The sequence below is a fragment of the Aplidium turbinatum genome, chromosome 12, assembly GCF_918807975.1.
Source record: "Aplidium turbinatum chromosome 12, kaAplTurb1.1, whole genome shotgun sequence".
NCBI classification, from domain to species: domain Eukaryota; kingdom Metazoa; phylum Chordata; class Ascidiacea; order Aplousobranchia; family Polyclinidae; genus Aplidium; species Aplidium turbinatum.
Window position 1 is genome coordinate 17,999,509 of NC_137483.1, and position 17,714 is coordinate 18,017,222.

Here is a 17,714-nt window from a genome sequence, read left to right on the forward strand (position 1 = left end):
CGCCGAAAAAGGCTCTCGCCGAATAGGGAACTCGCCGAATCGGACTAGTCGAATCGGACTCGCCGAATCGGACTCGCCGAAACGGGCCATTCCGGCCACAGGCGCCCCTCAAAAATTAAAATTTTGTCCGATACACCTGAACTTTTTTTTATATGTGACACTTGGTAAAAAAAAGCATATGTGAGAAATTTTAATAAGTTTTGATAAAATTTGGACGTGCAGATTAAGTTTAAAGTTTTTAAAGGTAAATTTGCACAATTTCAATAGTAAAATCCTCTCTAGATCATCAAAACTCAGACATTTCTTCTCAGTCTTCTTCTTCTTCTTCGTTTGAACCTTGTTCTTCGCCACTTCAAGGGTCGAGGGGCTCTGCCTGTTCTTCTCAGTTACGGAGTATTTGAACTTCGAACACTTTCTGGTGAACTTAGTTACTAATTTACAATCGTACAGACCATGTGTCAATTGTATATGTTCAACAATTTATGAAAAATGCGTAAAAATATGAGGTTTTATGCATTATAAAAAAGGATCCATGTAAAGAAAATGCCTATTGAGATGAAATGTTGGGTTTACTGTTGCTTTCTATTTTGAGTTCTTCCCAAACATGTGTCAGTATTATCTATCCAATATGATGCCTGCATGCTGCCCAAAGTAGGCCTTTTCCAAGATAATCTTGTATTTGGATGCAGGCCGCAGTTTTGTGGCCCGTATTGCTACTTGTGGTGTCAAACACCATTGCAGCAAGACATGCAGTAGGCCTACAGTTCCAATTGTTTAACAATTCCATGCTTGCATTGGCTATTTGCTTTCCTTTTGGATCGGATGTTTGTGCAGGCAAATAAGGAACACCAAGCAGTTTTGAGCCTCCAATACCTGATAGTAATATCGGAAGCCTATCAACTTGCTTATTAGGGTTTGTTAGTGACTCCATCCTTTTACCATCCCAATGAATGGTTCCATCTTCAAGAGGTACCCAACCTTTTTTAACCGCTTCAGAAATATTGAAAATCGTTTCAACTCTATACCTTTGAGCCGTCATGTAGTTTAAGTTTACGGGAATAGTTTCACCAGAACAACTCTTGATTAACGAGTGTAGTGTTGCAGATAATGCAGTTGGTGTTATCCTGTTTCGTAAACTTGTGGCCACTAAACCAGGTGATCGTAAAATGTCGTGTGGTACAAATATTGTGGTACTGGTTTTTACAACTCGACGGTGACTCCTTTTACTTCCTGTGGATGTAGAAGGCTCGGCAGTGTTAACTGCAGTCACTTCATCACTGGTATCATCGCTAGAAGAAAGCGAAATGTTACTTTTGCTGCTGGATTCAGCCTCTTGACGTTTTATTTCTTTTTCTTTCCTTTGCACTTCTGCTTCTTTTCTAGAATGTTTTCGTTTCAACGTTTTACGCAAAGCATTGTCTCTCCCTGCCATTGACGCCTCTCTGGTAATTTGCATGCTCCACAAAAATTCTTTATCTTCCTCAATTGACATCTTCTTCATTACATCGCGAGGCCAGGTCAAGGAAAGGTCAATTGAAGTTTCTTTTTAAATTCCTTAATCCTTTCCGATTGCTTTCCATCACTCCTATGGAAGCATTCGATCTGAATTTTGAAGATAAGACTCATTTCATCTCGAAAAGATTGAATTTTTGAGCCATTTTTTTGGAGGAATTGTTGGAATATTAGCTTTGTAGTAAAACGTTAAGATGTCCTTCACTGTCTCGTTTGCTGCATCTACTGATATTTGGATATTCCTTTTCGTGGGATTTTGAGATTCAAGCTCCTGCTTAAAGGCAAGAAAACTTAAAATCACTTGATGATAAGTTGGCAGTTTACTTCCCTTGATTTTCTGATCATCTTTCGTTGGAATCTAGTAGAAAGAAGAAGATACTGTTTCTCAGCATTCTGAGACTGGCTGTTCATTATTGTAATACTAACCAGACCGATTTGTAAAAACACTACCGTATCAATTATCATTACTAGAATAACCTAAAAAACAATACAACCATAGGTTTTGCAACATTATTAGCCTTTCCTGCAAGAAGCGAAGGTAACATAACCCTTTCTTACAGTAGGCTACCTGCCTTTCACAGTCACAACTTGCATGGGTTTAATACTAAGCTTTCCTGGGCGCTGCAACACTGATTCAACAGAGGAAGAAATACTAAAGCCATTATTCCAAGGCCCTGAGTGAGGTCAAGCCAGCTATGTTGATTCAATGTTGCAAGATGGTGAATCAATGTAACAGGCGCGGAGCTGTCATGCTTGACCTCAATTGAGATCTTGACATACTGGCACTGGTCTCCTAACCTAATTCTTGAAGTTACCCTGTTTCAATGTTGAGAAAAAGATGAGAAATAGCAAAAAAACGATGTTCAAACTAGGGAAATCCCCTAATTTTACTGCATTTCAGTTTAGACTTTCGTTTTCAATCTGCACATCCAATTTTTGTCCAATCTCAATCAAACTTTGCAAAGTGCCTTAATATGTGAAATGTCACACCAGAAAAAAAGTTCAGGTGATTTCGGCCACATGAGGGCGCCTGTGGCACCCTAGTGATCATGTATTAGGTACCATATTACACTTCAAGTCTATTAATTGAAAACATTGTGAATATAGCAATGAAACATTTTTGTCAATTGCAGAAGTTTGAAACAAAACGTATTTATCATACTTTTGCACATGAAGCAAGTAGCTTTTCTTGACAGTTTAGCATTGGTTGGGGGAAAAAATCTTTTTGCAGATTTGAGATATGGGGCATTGAAATGAAGCACCCCAAAACTTTTGTTCAATAAAATAAAGTGTTTCCCTTTGCTTTTTTCACAAATGTAATAACATATTTGAATTCCTTGCCCCAAAAACTATAAGAATACATATTTTCATTATTTCTGTATCTTATAAAATAAGAATTATAAGCCATTTTTGTTTTTGTGATGCGAAAACAGCACCTCTAGTGGCAAAAATGTAACTGTCGATATCTTGAAAACCGCTTGATGGATTTTGACAGCGTAAATGCCAATCTTCATCTTTTTCCAGTAGCTCTAACATATTAAAAAATGAAGAAATTCTGAGAGTATGGGTTACAAAATTTCAAAATTTTGACTGTATTATAATAGAATGACCCTTTAGTATTGCGGGATAATTCTGGATAAGTGAATTATTCTGAACTGCCCATCCCTATATGCACTGTGCAGTGTTTATAGTTTTCCAAACCTTTACTTGTTAACAAGCCTTAAAGCAGCCGGCGGCCATGGCCGCTAAGTAGTGCTTGAATTAGTGCTTCCAGGCTCCAGCAACGCAAGAAGTAAAAAATTTCATGCAATGTTTATTTACAATTTTAGACACAAAAGCAACACAATCAAAGGAGATGTTTGTTGCAGTGCAACACATTAAGGCATTCCAAATGACTGCCAGTCAAACAAGAGCGCAGCTTAGTTGCCGTCAAGCCCGCACCGGAAAAGCATCTCTTAGAAGATGCTGATGTGGCAGGTATGCCGAGATATTTCAGAACCAACTCCTTTAGCAGGAGCATCTGCTCAATGTTGTTACGCCACCAGTCAAACTATCACAGAGTTGCATATGCACGTGGACTTGTGGATTGAAAAAAAGCATTGCACGTGGAGCGTGGACTCGTGGATTAAAAAAAAGCATTGTACGATTGCGCATGTGAAGAAAATTGCGCGCTTAAGTTTCTTTGATTGCTCATGCGAGCGAATGACTAGGGATGCATGCACCGTGAGTGCACACTGCTCAGGCCTGCAAAAGGTTTTTGAAAGTGTGGATGGTGTCAGTGCAAAGAAAAAGTGAGTAAACCAAACTTTTTTTCAGTTCAATGAATGACCATACAGGTCTTTTGTTGCCATCTTGTTGTGCTGATAGACACTCAATTTGTATGTACTTTTTGTTTGTTTGTCGCCAACAAAACAATAAACTGAACTGAACTCACTGTCTCAAATTGACAGCTTGCAAAGTTGCAAGACGTATGTATATCTTTAATGCCGAATCTTATTACCCGACCATTTTGGATTTGGAAAGTTTACGCTCCGAATCCTTCTGGATTCCGTGTTCTGAATTGCACATCCCTAACTGCATAGCATCTATTTTACGTTTTAATGGGAATAATTTGCGCCCAAACAAAACATTGACTTTATTTGACCTTTGCTTCATTTTCTTTGGCCAAAATATATCTCATCAGATATAATTATTCTAGAATAAATTCGAAACCTCAACTATTCGACAATGCCCATCCCTAACCGTATACACTGCAAAAGTTTCCTGCTTAGTCAAGCATTAACCGGAAATCTATTAGGAAACACAGTGGCAATTCTTACTATGTCGTATATTGTAAATATAGCCTCTGTGAGGCTATATTCTGCATAGATCACTCAAGCGTGGTGCACTTTTTTCATGCGTTAATTTTAACAAGAAAGCTGCGTTTATTATCTCTAAATGAGTAATTTTCGATACCGTATATCATAAGGTTTGATAGCTGGTTTTTTATGTCTGCAATGGGTGTTGACACTGCTGGGATGCATTTTTTTTAAAATTGTGTTGATGTTTGAGATTTTTTCTGGGTAAATATTTGTGTGCCAAAAGGGGATGTGACCACTGACCATAGTTATCGAACGAACTTGCACGAATGCACTTGTGTGCTTGGGTTCATTCACTCAAATGTTGTTTCGCTAGACTAGTTGAGAGAATTGCTGATTCTATGCACCATATTGTTACTGTTATTCTTAATGAATAAGTTTGGTACCGTAGCTGTAAAATTAACAATGCTTAATTGCTTATATCGACGTTCGAAAACAAAAAAGTCATAAGTGACATTTTAAGAAATTCCTTTTTTTGCATTTTCAAAACCTATGCACTTAGGGCTATCTACTACTATTTTACTACTATAGTTACAGATATTAATGCTCAAAGTAAAAGCATTAACAAAATTCAAAAAAGAAAATTATTTTTTTGTCTTTTACTCCAAAGTGTAAAAATGCACTTATGACTTTTTTGTTTTCGACCGTCGGTATACTCAAAAAGATTTGATTAATTTATGATTTTAACGTTTTGGTTTTGCTTTTTCTTGTTTTGTTGACATTCCATTCATATATCTACTACACAATGCGTGTCATTTTAAAATATATCCAGGCCCCTGAAACCTGATTCTAGAAATGCACTAAGTTTTTTTGAATTGGCTTGAGTTTTCAAGATATTTGACAAGAAAAGTATTTCTGAATTCATTATAAAGTCATTATTTTTGAAATGTACGACCTTAGTTTTGCAAAAGGATATGCTTGAGCAGAATGAGCGCATATGTCATGCTTGAGTGATATATGGTAAATATCGGAATGGCTCGTTTCGGTGAGTCCGATTCGGTGTCCGATCCCTTAACGGGGGATTTTTTCAATTTTTTTTTAAATTATCGGGTACCGTAGCCTAATTATCATTGCCGTTTTAGGGTTAGGGGTTAGGAGTTAGGGTTAGGGGTTAGAGGTTAGGAACTCACCGAATCAGACTCACCGAATAGTAGCAGACCCGGTAAATATAGCCTCTGCCATTAACAAAAAGGAGAATCAGATTCATCTCAGTCCAAAACACGGAATGGCCCGTTTCGGCGAGTCCGATTCGGCGAGTCCGATTCGACTAGTCCGATTCGGCGAGTTCCCTATTCGGCGAGAGCCTTTTTCGGCGAGTGCCCTATTCGGCGAGTTTTTGAAATTTTTAAAAGGAAATTATCGGGTACCGTAGCCTAATTGCAATTGCCGTTTTTACATCGTTTTAACGTCGCTAAACGTTGAAATCGTGCAGAAAGGAATAAAAATAAAATGTTTGAACTATTAAATTAAAATTCGTCATGTCAGTTCAGTTATTTTTATTTTTGACCATCATATCAAAAACAATACACGTCAACATAGCAAAGGTAAAAGCGACAAAACACGAACGTTAAAACGTGCTTGAATTCGTCATGTCAGTTCAGTTATTTTTATTTTTGACCATCATATCAAAAACAATACACGTCAACATAGCAAAGGTAGAAGCGACAAAACGCGAACGTTAAAACGTGCTTGAATTCGTCATGTCAGTTCAGTTGTTTATCTTTCTGATCATGATATCAAAAACAATTCACGTCAACATAGCAAAGGTGTAGAAAAAGGTAAAAGCGACAAAACGCGAACGTTAAAACGTGCTTGTGACCGAAGTAAGTTATTGAGTTGAAAGAAATTTGGCAAGGTTGTATCACCTTCAGAAAAATTTAAGATATGAAGGAAAAATAAAACATAGAATATGTTACAAAAAAAATAATGTTTATATATGTCTATAAGTTAGTACTTTTGAATAGTTAAAATCATAGGCGCCTAACTATTTTTTTGGCCGTGGGGGCGAAAGCGTGTTTCATCAGCAGCAACGTAAATTCAGCGAAATGTCACGCAGATGGATGACGTAATTATGTCGCCACACTAGGATTGCTTTTATTGCCACACTCGGAGTTATCGCTACGTTCGACCTACCGTTAGTTATTATAAACAAAGCTCGACCAAAACACATGCTATGCGTCTGCGTTGGCTAGCGGTTGACGGACTGCGATTCTTTAAGCTAAGCGCAACATAAAGTTTAGCAACAAACTAGATTTATTAGCATGAAACAAGAGACGAAAAGGTTTACTAAAAGGTATACTGTAAATGGAATGAAAATTACTAACTTGATCATATGCTTGAAAATATACCTGTTGAAAGCAAAATCATTCATGTTTACAGCAATTCAACAGCACGTCACCTTTAATAAATTTAAAAGTTGCTGACATCCGTAAACAGCCCTTGAAAAATAGTTACAGAGAGACGTTTGATTAAGTTTTTGACTTGACATTGCTCCCTTTTCACTACAATATCGCAACTTATGGCTGAGGCTGACCAGCTTTCAAGTTTCAATTCGCTGTAATACGCCCGTTTTCGTGTTGCAGATGAAACAAAAGATGCGCATATTCCCCGCCTTTGAGCGGGTGTCTGCGGATTGAAGTGCGGATCTGCGGATTGAAGTCACTGCGCAAAAAACTATCTACACGCGTCGCACTTTTGAGGCGATTGGCGGGTTCCGGCTGGGGAGCTGGTGCTAAAACTCTTCGTACAGCTACCCTAGCCCTTGTTCATTCCACCGCTGAGTACTGCGCGCCGGTCTGGTGTCGTAGTTCTCACACCCACCAGATTGATACCGCCATTAACGACGCACTGCGTACTGTGACTGGATGCCTGCGTCCCACTCCAACGGACTGCCTACCCATCCTAGCAGGCATCCAACCCGCTGAGCTACGCCGTAAAGGAGCCACGATTTCTCTCGCTCGCCGCGCTTTGGACCCCGACCATCTCCTCCATGCAACACTCAAGAGACCACCACCTATAAAGCAGCGCTTGAAATCAAGACGCCCCTTTGTGCCTGCCGCACAACAACTCCTTAAGAACGCAGAAGAACTTAGTTTAAGTGCGGCACACTGGACGAACCACATGTGGAACACGGAGTGGCAAAATCACACCTCCACGCTCCGTGACTTCATACCCAACGCCGATCCCCGTCCACCAGGGATGTCCCTCGCAAGGCTTGCGTGGGTCAGGCTTAACCGCCTGCGAACTGGCGTCGGCCGCTTTCGTTCGGACATGCACAAATGGGGCCTGGCTCCTTCATCAGAATGCGAGTGTGGTGCCACGGAACAGACCGCAGACCATGTCATCCACCACTGCCTAACCCACCGGCCTCCACACGGTGCGCATGGTCTGAGAATCCTGGACGACGAGACTGCCGAGTGGCTGAAGATTTCCTGCCCTCCAATCTAGCCTGGAAAGATCGCTCATACGCCATCATCATCATCGGGTTTCTATGGCAACGGACGTGTGTGCGCCATGCAGTTTGCGCGAGTCCGTTGTTGTATTGATTATGCCGCTTGTGCGACTGTGGGCAGTGCGGTTTGTACCAGCCCTTGTTACGTTGGTTAGTGGTAACCTCGGGCCGAGACTTCAAGTTCATTTTCACAGCAACCGATTCACTGCCGCGACAATTCTCTGCAGAGGTTTCAACTTTTCAAAGCGACAGCGAGGCTGTTTGCAAGCGCATTAAGTTAAACGCACGCTGCGTCAACGTAGCAAATTATGTTGTTTTTGGGTGCATTCAACATCTGATGACATTGAATCGACGCTAAATGGTAGATTTTTGCTATGTCACAGGCAGCAAAATCAGTCATTTTTACATTGATTCAACGTCTGCAGACGTTAAATCAACGTAAAAGTGATAGATTTTTTTTGTCTGGAGTGGGATTGTAGCATCGCTACTCGTTCTAGTGATTATTTACTGCGAAGCTGTTGCGGTTTGCATTTAAAAATGTTTTCCTGCTGCCGATCGCTAGTTCATCTATTGTTTTATGTATCAATGCAGCATAAAAAGTTGCTCCCACGCGGAAATGTGCGTGGGGGCCTGGCCCCCACGGCTTAGGCGCCTATGGGTAAAATGATTAGTTTGGATCAACAAATGTGTGACCTACACTCTTACAGCTTAGATTGAAAGGAAATTATCGGGTAGGCTACCGTAGCCTAGTTATCCCGACCAGCAAAAATTTGTTCCAAGAACCCAGTTAGCCTAACAGTTCATTTTTACATTGTAGTAACAGAATGAAAAGGCTAACCAAATGTGTGGCCTATCGTTTTAACGTCGCTAAACGTTGAAATCGTGTAGAAAAGGGTGCTTTTGCTGACTAGGATACTTTAAAACTGAGAAACATTCACAGAAGCCCTACGATACGTTGCATTTTTAAGATAATGTATTCAGACGTTGATTCAATGTACAAATGAAATGTTATGCTAAATGGGTTCTTGGAACAAATCGTAGGGCTTCTGTGAATGTTTCTCAGTTTCAAAGTATCCTAGTCAGCAAAAGCTCCCTTTTCTACACGATTTCAACGTTTAGCGACGTTAACACGATAGGCCACACATTTGTTTAGCCTTTTCATTCTGTTACTACAATGTAAAAATGAACTGTGTTCTTGGAACAATTTTTTGCTGGTTGGGATAACTAGGCTACGGTACCCGATAATTTTCTTTCAATCCAAGCTGTAGGCCTCACATTTGTTGGTCCAAACTAATCATTTTAACTATTCAAAAGTACTAACTTAGTTATAGACATAAACATGATCTATTTTTTTTTTTGTAACATTTTCTTTGTTTTATTTTTCCTTCATATCTTAATTTTTTCTGAAAGTGTTGCGACCGTGCCAAATTTCTTTCAACTGAATAACTTACTTCGGTCACAAGCACGTTTTAACGTTCGTGTTTTGTCGCTTTTACCTTTTTCTACACCTTTGCTATGTTGACGTGTATTGTTTTTGATATCATGATCAGAAAGAAAAACAACTGAACTGACATGACGAATTTAAGCACGTTTTAACGTTCGCGTTTTGTCGCTTCTACCTTTGCTATGTTGACGTGTATTGTTTTTCATATGATGGTCAGAAATAAAAACAACTGAACTGACATGACGAATTTTAATTTAATAGTTCAAACATTTTATTTTTATTCCTTTCTGCACGATTTCAACGTTTAGCGACGTTAAAACGATGTAAAAACGGCAATTATAATTAGGCTACGTACCCGATAATTTCCTTTCAAAAATTTCAAAAACTCGCCGAATAGGGCACTCGCCGAAAAGGGCTCTCGCCGAATAGGGAACTCGCCGAATCGGACTAGTCGAATCGGACTCGCCGAATCGGACTCGCCGAATAGTAGCAGACCCCCAAAACATGTGGATTTATAACTGTTGTTGATAAATTATTCCAGGCATTTATTACACGTTCTATAAAAAAGTTAAATTTTTGCCTTGTGTCATCATGCCAAAGCGATGCGCTGTATATGACTGTTTATCTGGTGGTACTTCAAATAAAATTTCTTTGTTCAAATTCCCAAAAAATTGTAAAACAAGAATAGAATGGGAACAGTTTGTAAAAACCACGAGAGTATGGAAGGGACCAACAGAGTCCAGTGCTATATGCAGACTCCATTTCAAGGAAACAGATTTCCAAAATCTTCTTCAATTTGAAATGGGGCTTGCCATCTGCCTTAAATTAAACCGCAATGCATGCCCTTCAGTTTTTCCAAAAACATCCTTTTCAACAACTCTGCAACCTTTGAAGTCAAGATCCAATATAGAGACAACTTCCTCCATGCGATATGGCAGAAAGCGTCCAGTTTTTGAGGTGAATTTGAACTAACTATTATATTACTACATCTATGTTATAACGCAGCTGGCTGTTGCCTTATATTGTGAATACTGCAGGGCTTCCCAAACTTTTTTGCTCGCGACCCCTTTTAATCTCTTAACAGGGGTCGATCTTAACTTTTTTTCACTAGCCTACCGGACTAGTTGCTCTCCGACCCCATTTTCACTAGCCTGCACGATTTTTCACTAGTCCGACCAGTTTACTGACTTTTCACTTGTCTGATGACGTATTAAGATATGTGTTTTGGCTTAGACTGAAACTAACTAAAGTAAAAGCTTTCAGATTTCAGTACGCACAAGAGAGCAACAATACGTACAAAAACACCTTCTCGTACTACAGACGCAAACAATGCAATTTTAAAACATAAAAAATAAATGTGGTATGCGGTAGAGCTCGACCGATATATCGGTCAGCCGATATGTATCGGCGGATATCAGGTGTAGCCGATATATTGTATCGGCTATTTTTCGCCGATAAACATCGGCAAGCAAAAGCACACTTAAAACCAGCCATACATGCCTTTGAAGAAACACAAGTTGCTCAAACGTGCTTGCATAGCGTGAACAATTGTTGCGAGAATATAATTTCCCGCCCATTCTAGTGCGCGCATCTAGAAAATGTTAATACTGTATCCCTCAGCTTCCATTCAAGCAGGAAAACTTTCGAATTTTACGTTGCTTCAACGACTGATGACATTGAATCAGTGTAACAAAGGTGAATTTTTCGCTAAGAATCGATGGGAGTACCATACCGGTGTACTTCCACACTGACCACGTGCAACTTATTTCAAGTCTTACGTCACAATGTCTGGCTTTGATTTCCTAGTGATTTTGATAAGGCAAGATTCGTTACAAAATTAGATCATACGAGTAGGCTATGACAGCAAGATGCAGCAAATTTTGTCAAGTTTTGGTATTACAGTAAGAAAGAAAAGGCCCAGGGAAAATTAACTTTCGCTCACATGACATGCAAAAATAAACCCAAAGAAAAAAGCCTAGTGAAACTTTGCACAGAAGAAAATACTAGCGTCATTGTAAAAGTTTTCCGATTCGTGCCCAGAGCATTATGACGCAAGAAGCCACACGACCTCGTTCGGTGGAAGTTAATCAGTTATGCGGCATATTAAGCAGCTACAAGGCTATATATATATCGGCCGATATATATCGGTATCGGCATAAAAATTTCATAAATATCGGCATCGGTATCGGCCTGAAAAAGTGATATCGGTCGAGCTCTAGTATGCTGTGTGTGCTTAATATTTATTTATGTTTTAATATTACATTGTGTGCATCTGTAGTACGAGATGACACACCACTCGCCAGGGTCGGAATGGCCCGTTTGGGCGAGTCCGATTCGGCGAGCTCCCTATTCTGCGAGAGCCTTTTTCGGCGAGAGCCTTTTTCGGCGAGAGCCTTTTTCGGCGAAAGCCTTTTTCGGCGAGTGACTTATTCGGCAAGCTTTTGAAATTTTTTATATAAAATTATCGGGCACCGTAGCCTAATTATAATTGCCGTTTTTACATCGTTTTAACGTCGCTAAACCTTGAAATCGTGCAGAAAGGAATAAAAATAAAATGGTTGAACTATTAAATTAAAATTCGTCATGTCAATTCAGTTGTTTTTATTTCTGACCATCATATCAAAAACAATACACGTCAACATAGCAAATTAATATTTTTGAGTGAAAATGCAGGTAGTGAGTCTTTAATTACGTGCTTAAAAATGCGAACCGGAAATGACGTAATTTTTTGGGAGTACATAATTATATACCTAAGATGTTAGGCTAGCTACAGGGTAAAAATTACTTGAAATGCGCAAGAACTATTTAAGCTACCGTATTTTACGGACCATTAGGTGCACTTTAAATTCTTTTTTTTCCTCATAAATTGATCGTGCGCCTTATGGTCCGATGCGCCTTATGTATGGATCAAGTGCGGTACTGCTTTATTGCCTACACTCAAAACCAGTACCGATATACTATTATATATGGTCCGGTGCGCCTTATGGTCCGGTGCGCCTTATAGTCCGGTGCGTCTAATGTATCAACAAAAAACTGATCAAAGCAATTTATTGACAGTGCGCCTTATAGTCCGGTGCGCCTTATGGTCCGTAAAATACGGTACATTAAAGTTTCTTCAAATTTCCGCGCATTTGTCGCTTTACCTATATATATAAAAACTAGTAATGTTGGTACTGTATAGCCTTTGGTCTGTTAGGCCACGGAATGGCCCGTTTCGGTGAGTTCGATCCCTTAACGGGGGATGTTTTCATTTTTTAAAAAATTATTGGGTACCATAGCCTAATTATCATTGCCGTTTTAAGGTTAGGGTTAGAGGTTAGAAACTCACCGAATCGGACTCACCAAATAGTAGCAGACCCGTTAGGCCAATACCACTGCATCCAACAGTGCGATGGTCGTTTGGTTCGCTAATACTTCAACATCAAAATTAATCCGCCTTTGTTGCGTGTCCGCACTGGGTAGCAAAACTCTTCTTTTTATATTGTTTCAACGTTTGCAGACAGTAACTCGGTATAAAAACTGATACTGGTTGCTTTGTTTCACTTAATTTGAATAACTGTGTTGTATCAAGGAGAGCAAGAGAAATGTTGTCTGTGGATGTCGCGGTATTGGAACAGCGATTGTATTGCCTGAGTCTCCACATTATATATTAGTTTACAGGGCTAGCCAGTAGCCACCGTCAAATAGATAGCCCACACTGTTCAACAAGTAAAGGCTTGGAAAACTATAAACACTGCACAGTGCATATAGGGATGGGCAGTTCAGAATAATTCACTATTCCAGAATTATTCCGAAATATTTCAGAATTATTAAACCAAACTTTTTTTCAGTTCAACGAATGACCTTACAGCACTACAGCAGGCCTCGAAATTTGTACTTTTTTCCGGCGGTCAAGCATGTCCTACCGGACTGGCCCTTTCAGCGGACATTTAATATCTCAACCGGACATATTTTTGCATGTAGATTTTGCACAAAATCACACTACAGTATTGTGTAGTCGTGTTTGTAGAAGATTTTCTGCAACAGAATAACTTTGCAATGGTTGATGGCTTAATTCACCGACCCTGAAGTATACTGGAGCAGATTGCTTGCAAATAAATCAGTGCGTTAATGACAGTCGTGTAATGACGCAATAAACACAACTGAAATCAACAATCCAAATTTCCTTATTACAAAAGCAACTACGATCACTTATTCCGTGGTTTTCGCGTTATAGAATCGTTGTGCCAAGCGATTACTGCCGGCGCGGGGTCGTAAATCTCCAGCTCAGGACCGTCCAGACAAATGCGCATTAGTGACTCATTAGTGTTAGCCCTCAATAGTGTTAGTGTTAACTAACTAACACAATAGTGTTAGTCTAACACCCTCCCTTCTGTGCAGAAATTCTATTTCTATCAGTATCAGCGTGAATAAGGTCGCCACATTTGCCTGTGTGGAACCCAGCTGAGACTTGCTTCTCTGTGACGGTTTCTTTTTAAAAAACAATCAATGTAACGCAATAATCTTCATTGTTAAAATTAGAATGCATATCCTGCCGAAAAGTTCAGACAACTTTATTTCAAGGCAAAATTGCAAGGGGAATTTTGCAATGTTGCCTTGAAAAATTTCAAAGTCAAGGACAAAATTCCCAATTTGTTTATGTATTTCTGTGTTTCAAAACTTTTTGAAAACTATTATGCAATTTGTCACAAAAACATTATCAACTGCACAGAATTAGGTCATCAAAAAGTTCACCTTTATTATCAAACAATTTTACATGGAGATATGTCAGTTTTACAGCTGTGCATGTTTCACAGTCCGATCAAAATTCTACAATATGCTAATGACTCCACATTAAAATAAGCTTTGCAGAAAGTATCATCTTTTGCGGACCGGCAAAAAAATTACACGGACCGGCACCGGTCCGAGGACTGGCGGTTAAGAACCACTGGTTTAAACGATCAGCTATTGTAAGCCAAGCGAATGGTGATAATACGGATGAGTTAATGGACTCTACAAGTCATCCCGGCTCTTTCTGTCAGTGGGTAGCAGATAACTTCGATTTTAACGAAGATACTCTAACAGGTCATGAACTCATGATACAACGCATGTTATGGGCATTATAAATTGTCAAACACCAAGAATAGCAACTCGACCACTAGTTATTGAAAAACAACACGTCAGTGCAACTGAACTACTGGAATCAGACAATTTTGGCAATTTAGTCAAGTCGTATACTGGTGCAAAGACACGTACTTGGAAAGACGTACGAATCAAGCAGCTGAACGTCTCTCCTGTGTTATTTACGCACCATGAATTGCTTGACACTCTATGGCTGTGTTCAAACATATTCAATTCTAAGCCAGTACAATGGCAAAGGTTCATGGCTAATGTAGTTAAGGGTGAGTTTCAGGTTTCGTCTGTATCATTTAATCCTATGATAGCGCTTAATCCCGCAACAGATGAAGCTGTTTACAGTACAATGATATTCGTTCAAGACCAAGCGAGAAAAATGAGCATACGTTGTACTTGTACACCGCTAACGTTTGACCAACCCCTCTACTTCAGAGCATTCAAAATTAAACAGGACAATTTTGGTATTTTCAAAAATGTTCACTTACGACTTGGTGGTTTTCATCAACTGATGTCCTTTTTCAGAGCAGGGTGCAAACTGATGGCAAGAAGTGGTTTAGATGATTTATGGAAAACTGTGTATGCATCGAAATCTTTGCCAAAAATGATAGAGAAGATTTGTAGGCTACAATGTTTCAACAGGGCATTATTGCTGATACTCGTGTAAATGTGGATAACGTCTTAATTATTGAACCATAGGCATACGAAGCCGAGCAACGTTATCAAGTTTAACATATTGAAGATTATTTATTTACAAAAAACACAAAACTACGCAACAATTAAATATCAAACGTTTTCGACATCACAAGATGTCCTCTTCAGGAATAATATACATAACTTAACTACATCTGAATAAAATACAATGGTTAACTAAATCTATAAACAGGAAAAGACAAAACTGCACAGTACTTCTGACTAGCTCAAACTCAACGATAGGCTCCACGAGAATCAAAGGTAACTGCATCAAAAAGCGTTAAACAGATCACATGATATGGTAGAAAGGCAAGGTGCGAAAAAACTAATTTTAAAATACAGAGAGCAAGAAAGACGAGCCGCAAGCATACAATTGTCTGTTCAAAAGTGGATTGTGACGTTCTATGTACAAGGCTTCCAAGATCTTAGTTTGATACTCAGACCTGCCTCTGGACATGATCTCAAATTGCTTGATAGAAACGTTGTTTTGACATTCTGTGCATGAGAAAATGTGATCTTTAATGGCGCTTTTCTGTACAGAATTCAAATTGAGGTGTTCCCCAGCTCTAGTCGAACAATAAGTCTGTAGAGCAAACCAAACAGGCACGAGATAAAAGACATAAGATTAATCCAGATTTCCACTTATTTGGGCAAAAAGCGTTGTAATTTAAAAGTAGGCCAGTGTTGGTGGGTTTTCTCCAGATTTGTGTGTCAAACGAGTCATAATTTATTTTTACTTCAACATCTAAAAAGGCAATAGTGTCATCAGATTTTTCAACTGTAAATTTGATATTTTGATGTTGAGCATTTAAAAGATTTAAAAATTGGGAACAAGACTGATCGTTGTCAAAAACTGCAAAAATATCGTCAACATAACGTACATACATTTTAGGGTAAAAATCACGGAACACTTCAAACATTTTCGTTTCTAAGTGCGCTAAAAAGAAGTTGGACCAAGTGGAGTACCCATGGTGACGCCATCGATCTGCTTAAACAAGCGATTATTAAACATAAACATACCTTCAGTGGCCAGATTTAACAATTTTATGAAATCTTTTTTCTCAATAAGTGGACGATGCAGTTGGTTGTCATTAAAAATGTGATCAGCAATAATATTGATGGTTTCTCGAAGCGGCACGTTAGTAAATAGCGATGTCACATCGAAACTCACCATAACACTATTCGGAGGACATTTAAAATCCTTGAGCTTTTCCATGAATTGTTATTGGTAACAGTCTTAATTATTGGTAACAATATTATTCGCAAAATATGTGGAAAGAAACTGAAAGAGATTTTGCTAAAAAAATCTGACCAAGCAAGTACCTTTGCCGTGATGCGAAAAGCCTTAAAGTATGGAGATAAAGACGTACACATGTCATACACCGAAATCTTTCACAGATTACTGTCTATAGCCTGTTTGCAGGGGTCACTGGAACCCGACAAATTTTCGTATGAACTTGCCAATGTATCACCATCACTTTTCTCAGAAGACGGAAGTATGCGGAAATCTCAGATATTTGCATTTTTCAAATACATTATATACATAATCTTGTAAAATGAGGATACTTTGTGCACTAATTCTCGATTATCTTGTAATTTGATTGTATTTGATGGCTCTGCTCTCATTCACCGACTTCCCTGGCCAAAAGTTGGGAATATGAAAAATTTGCTTCAAATGTTCATTCAATATGTTCTACGCGGGGAAAATACCAATACAGTATCAGCGTTGTTTTTTTGACAATTGTGATATTGAAACAACCAAAGGAGCAGAGCAAAGCGCATAAAGCTGACCACATCTTGTACCGACGTAGCAATTCGCTTAGATACACCCATCCTGGCAAATAAACCCGCCTTTTTATCAAATAAACGTAACAATTTATAAACTTACTCTAGTCTAGGATAATTTTAGTAGTAATGGCATTACTGTGGACAAGGCCAAAAGAGAAAGAGACGCTGATGTTGCTATCGTCCGTAAGGTTCTGGAAGAACATGAAACCTATGGTCAATTATAGGCTAACTGTGATGGCTGACGATACTGATATACTCATCCTTTTGCTTTATCACGCACCATACGGAAACAGCATTTAGCCTATATGAAAACGTCTAACGCGAAAATTTCCATTCGTCGAGCTCAGCTTGCATTCGGAGAAATATGTGCCAATCTTTGCTACTTTGCCACGCGTTCTCTGGATGCGATACAACATCCTGCTTTTACGAAACGGGAAAAGTAAAAGTTTTTAAAATCTTGAAAGGTCTGGACAAAGTGCAACGTAAATGTGTCGCTTTCGGAAACAAGGAAGCTTTAAAAGAGAAGACATTTCCAAAATTGGAGAAGACATTTCCAAAATTGGAGAAGAATTCTCCCAAATTCTGTACAAGCAAGTGTTTTCCATGAATACTTTGAATTTATTTCGCTATTATTACGCTGTATCCCCAAAATATATATCAGTTGAAAGAATGCCTCCAACAAGTAGAGCATGCTTCTTTTACAGCCTTCGTGTGCATCATCAAGTGTCAACATAGCGTCACTTGAAAACTGTGCTGAATCCTTTTTTCTATGATACAAGGAAACAGCTTCTGGTCTGGTCCCAATAATGACAGATATTATAATAATGTATGTGCACCCAAAACCTTTCTGAAAGAA

At 39.0% G+C, this 17,714-nt stretch overlaps 1 protein-coding gene across 2 annotated transcripts in view; it reads left to right on the top strand.

Annotated features, from left to right (window-relative positions):
• The first annotated feature begins 10,095 nt into the window (after positions 1 to 10,095).
• Positions 10,096 to 17,714, top strand: part of LOC145781374 (uncharacterized) — a 66,827-nt gene continuing 59,208 nt past the window's right edge. For both annotated transcript variants that reach the window (XR_014290724.1, XM_082593161.1), the window contains exon 1: positions 10,096 to 10,222. Coding sequence is in view for 1 of the 2 variants with exons in the window: in XM_082593161.1 (XP_082449287.1) it covers positions 10,190 to 10,222 (33 nt within the window). In the remaining variant the exon portion in view is untranslated. The remainder of the gene's footprint in view (positions 10,223 to 17,714) is intronic.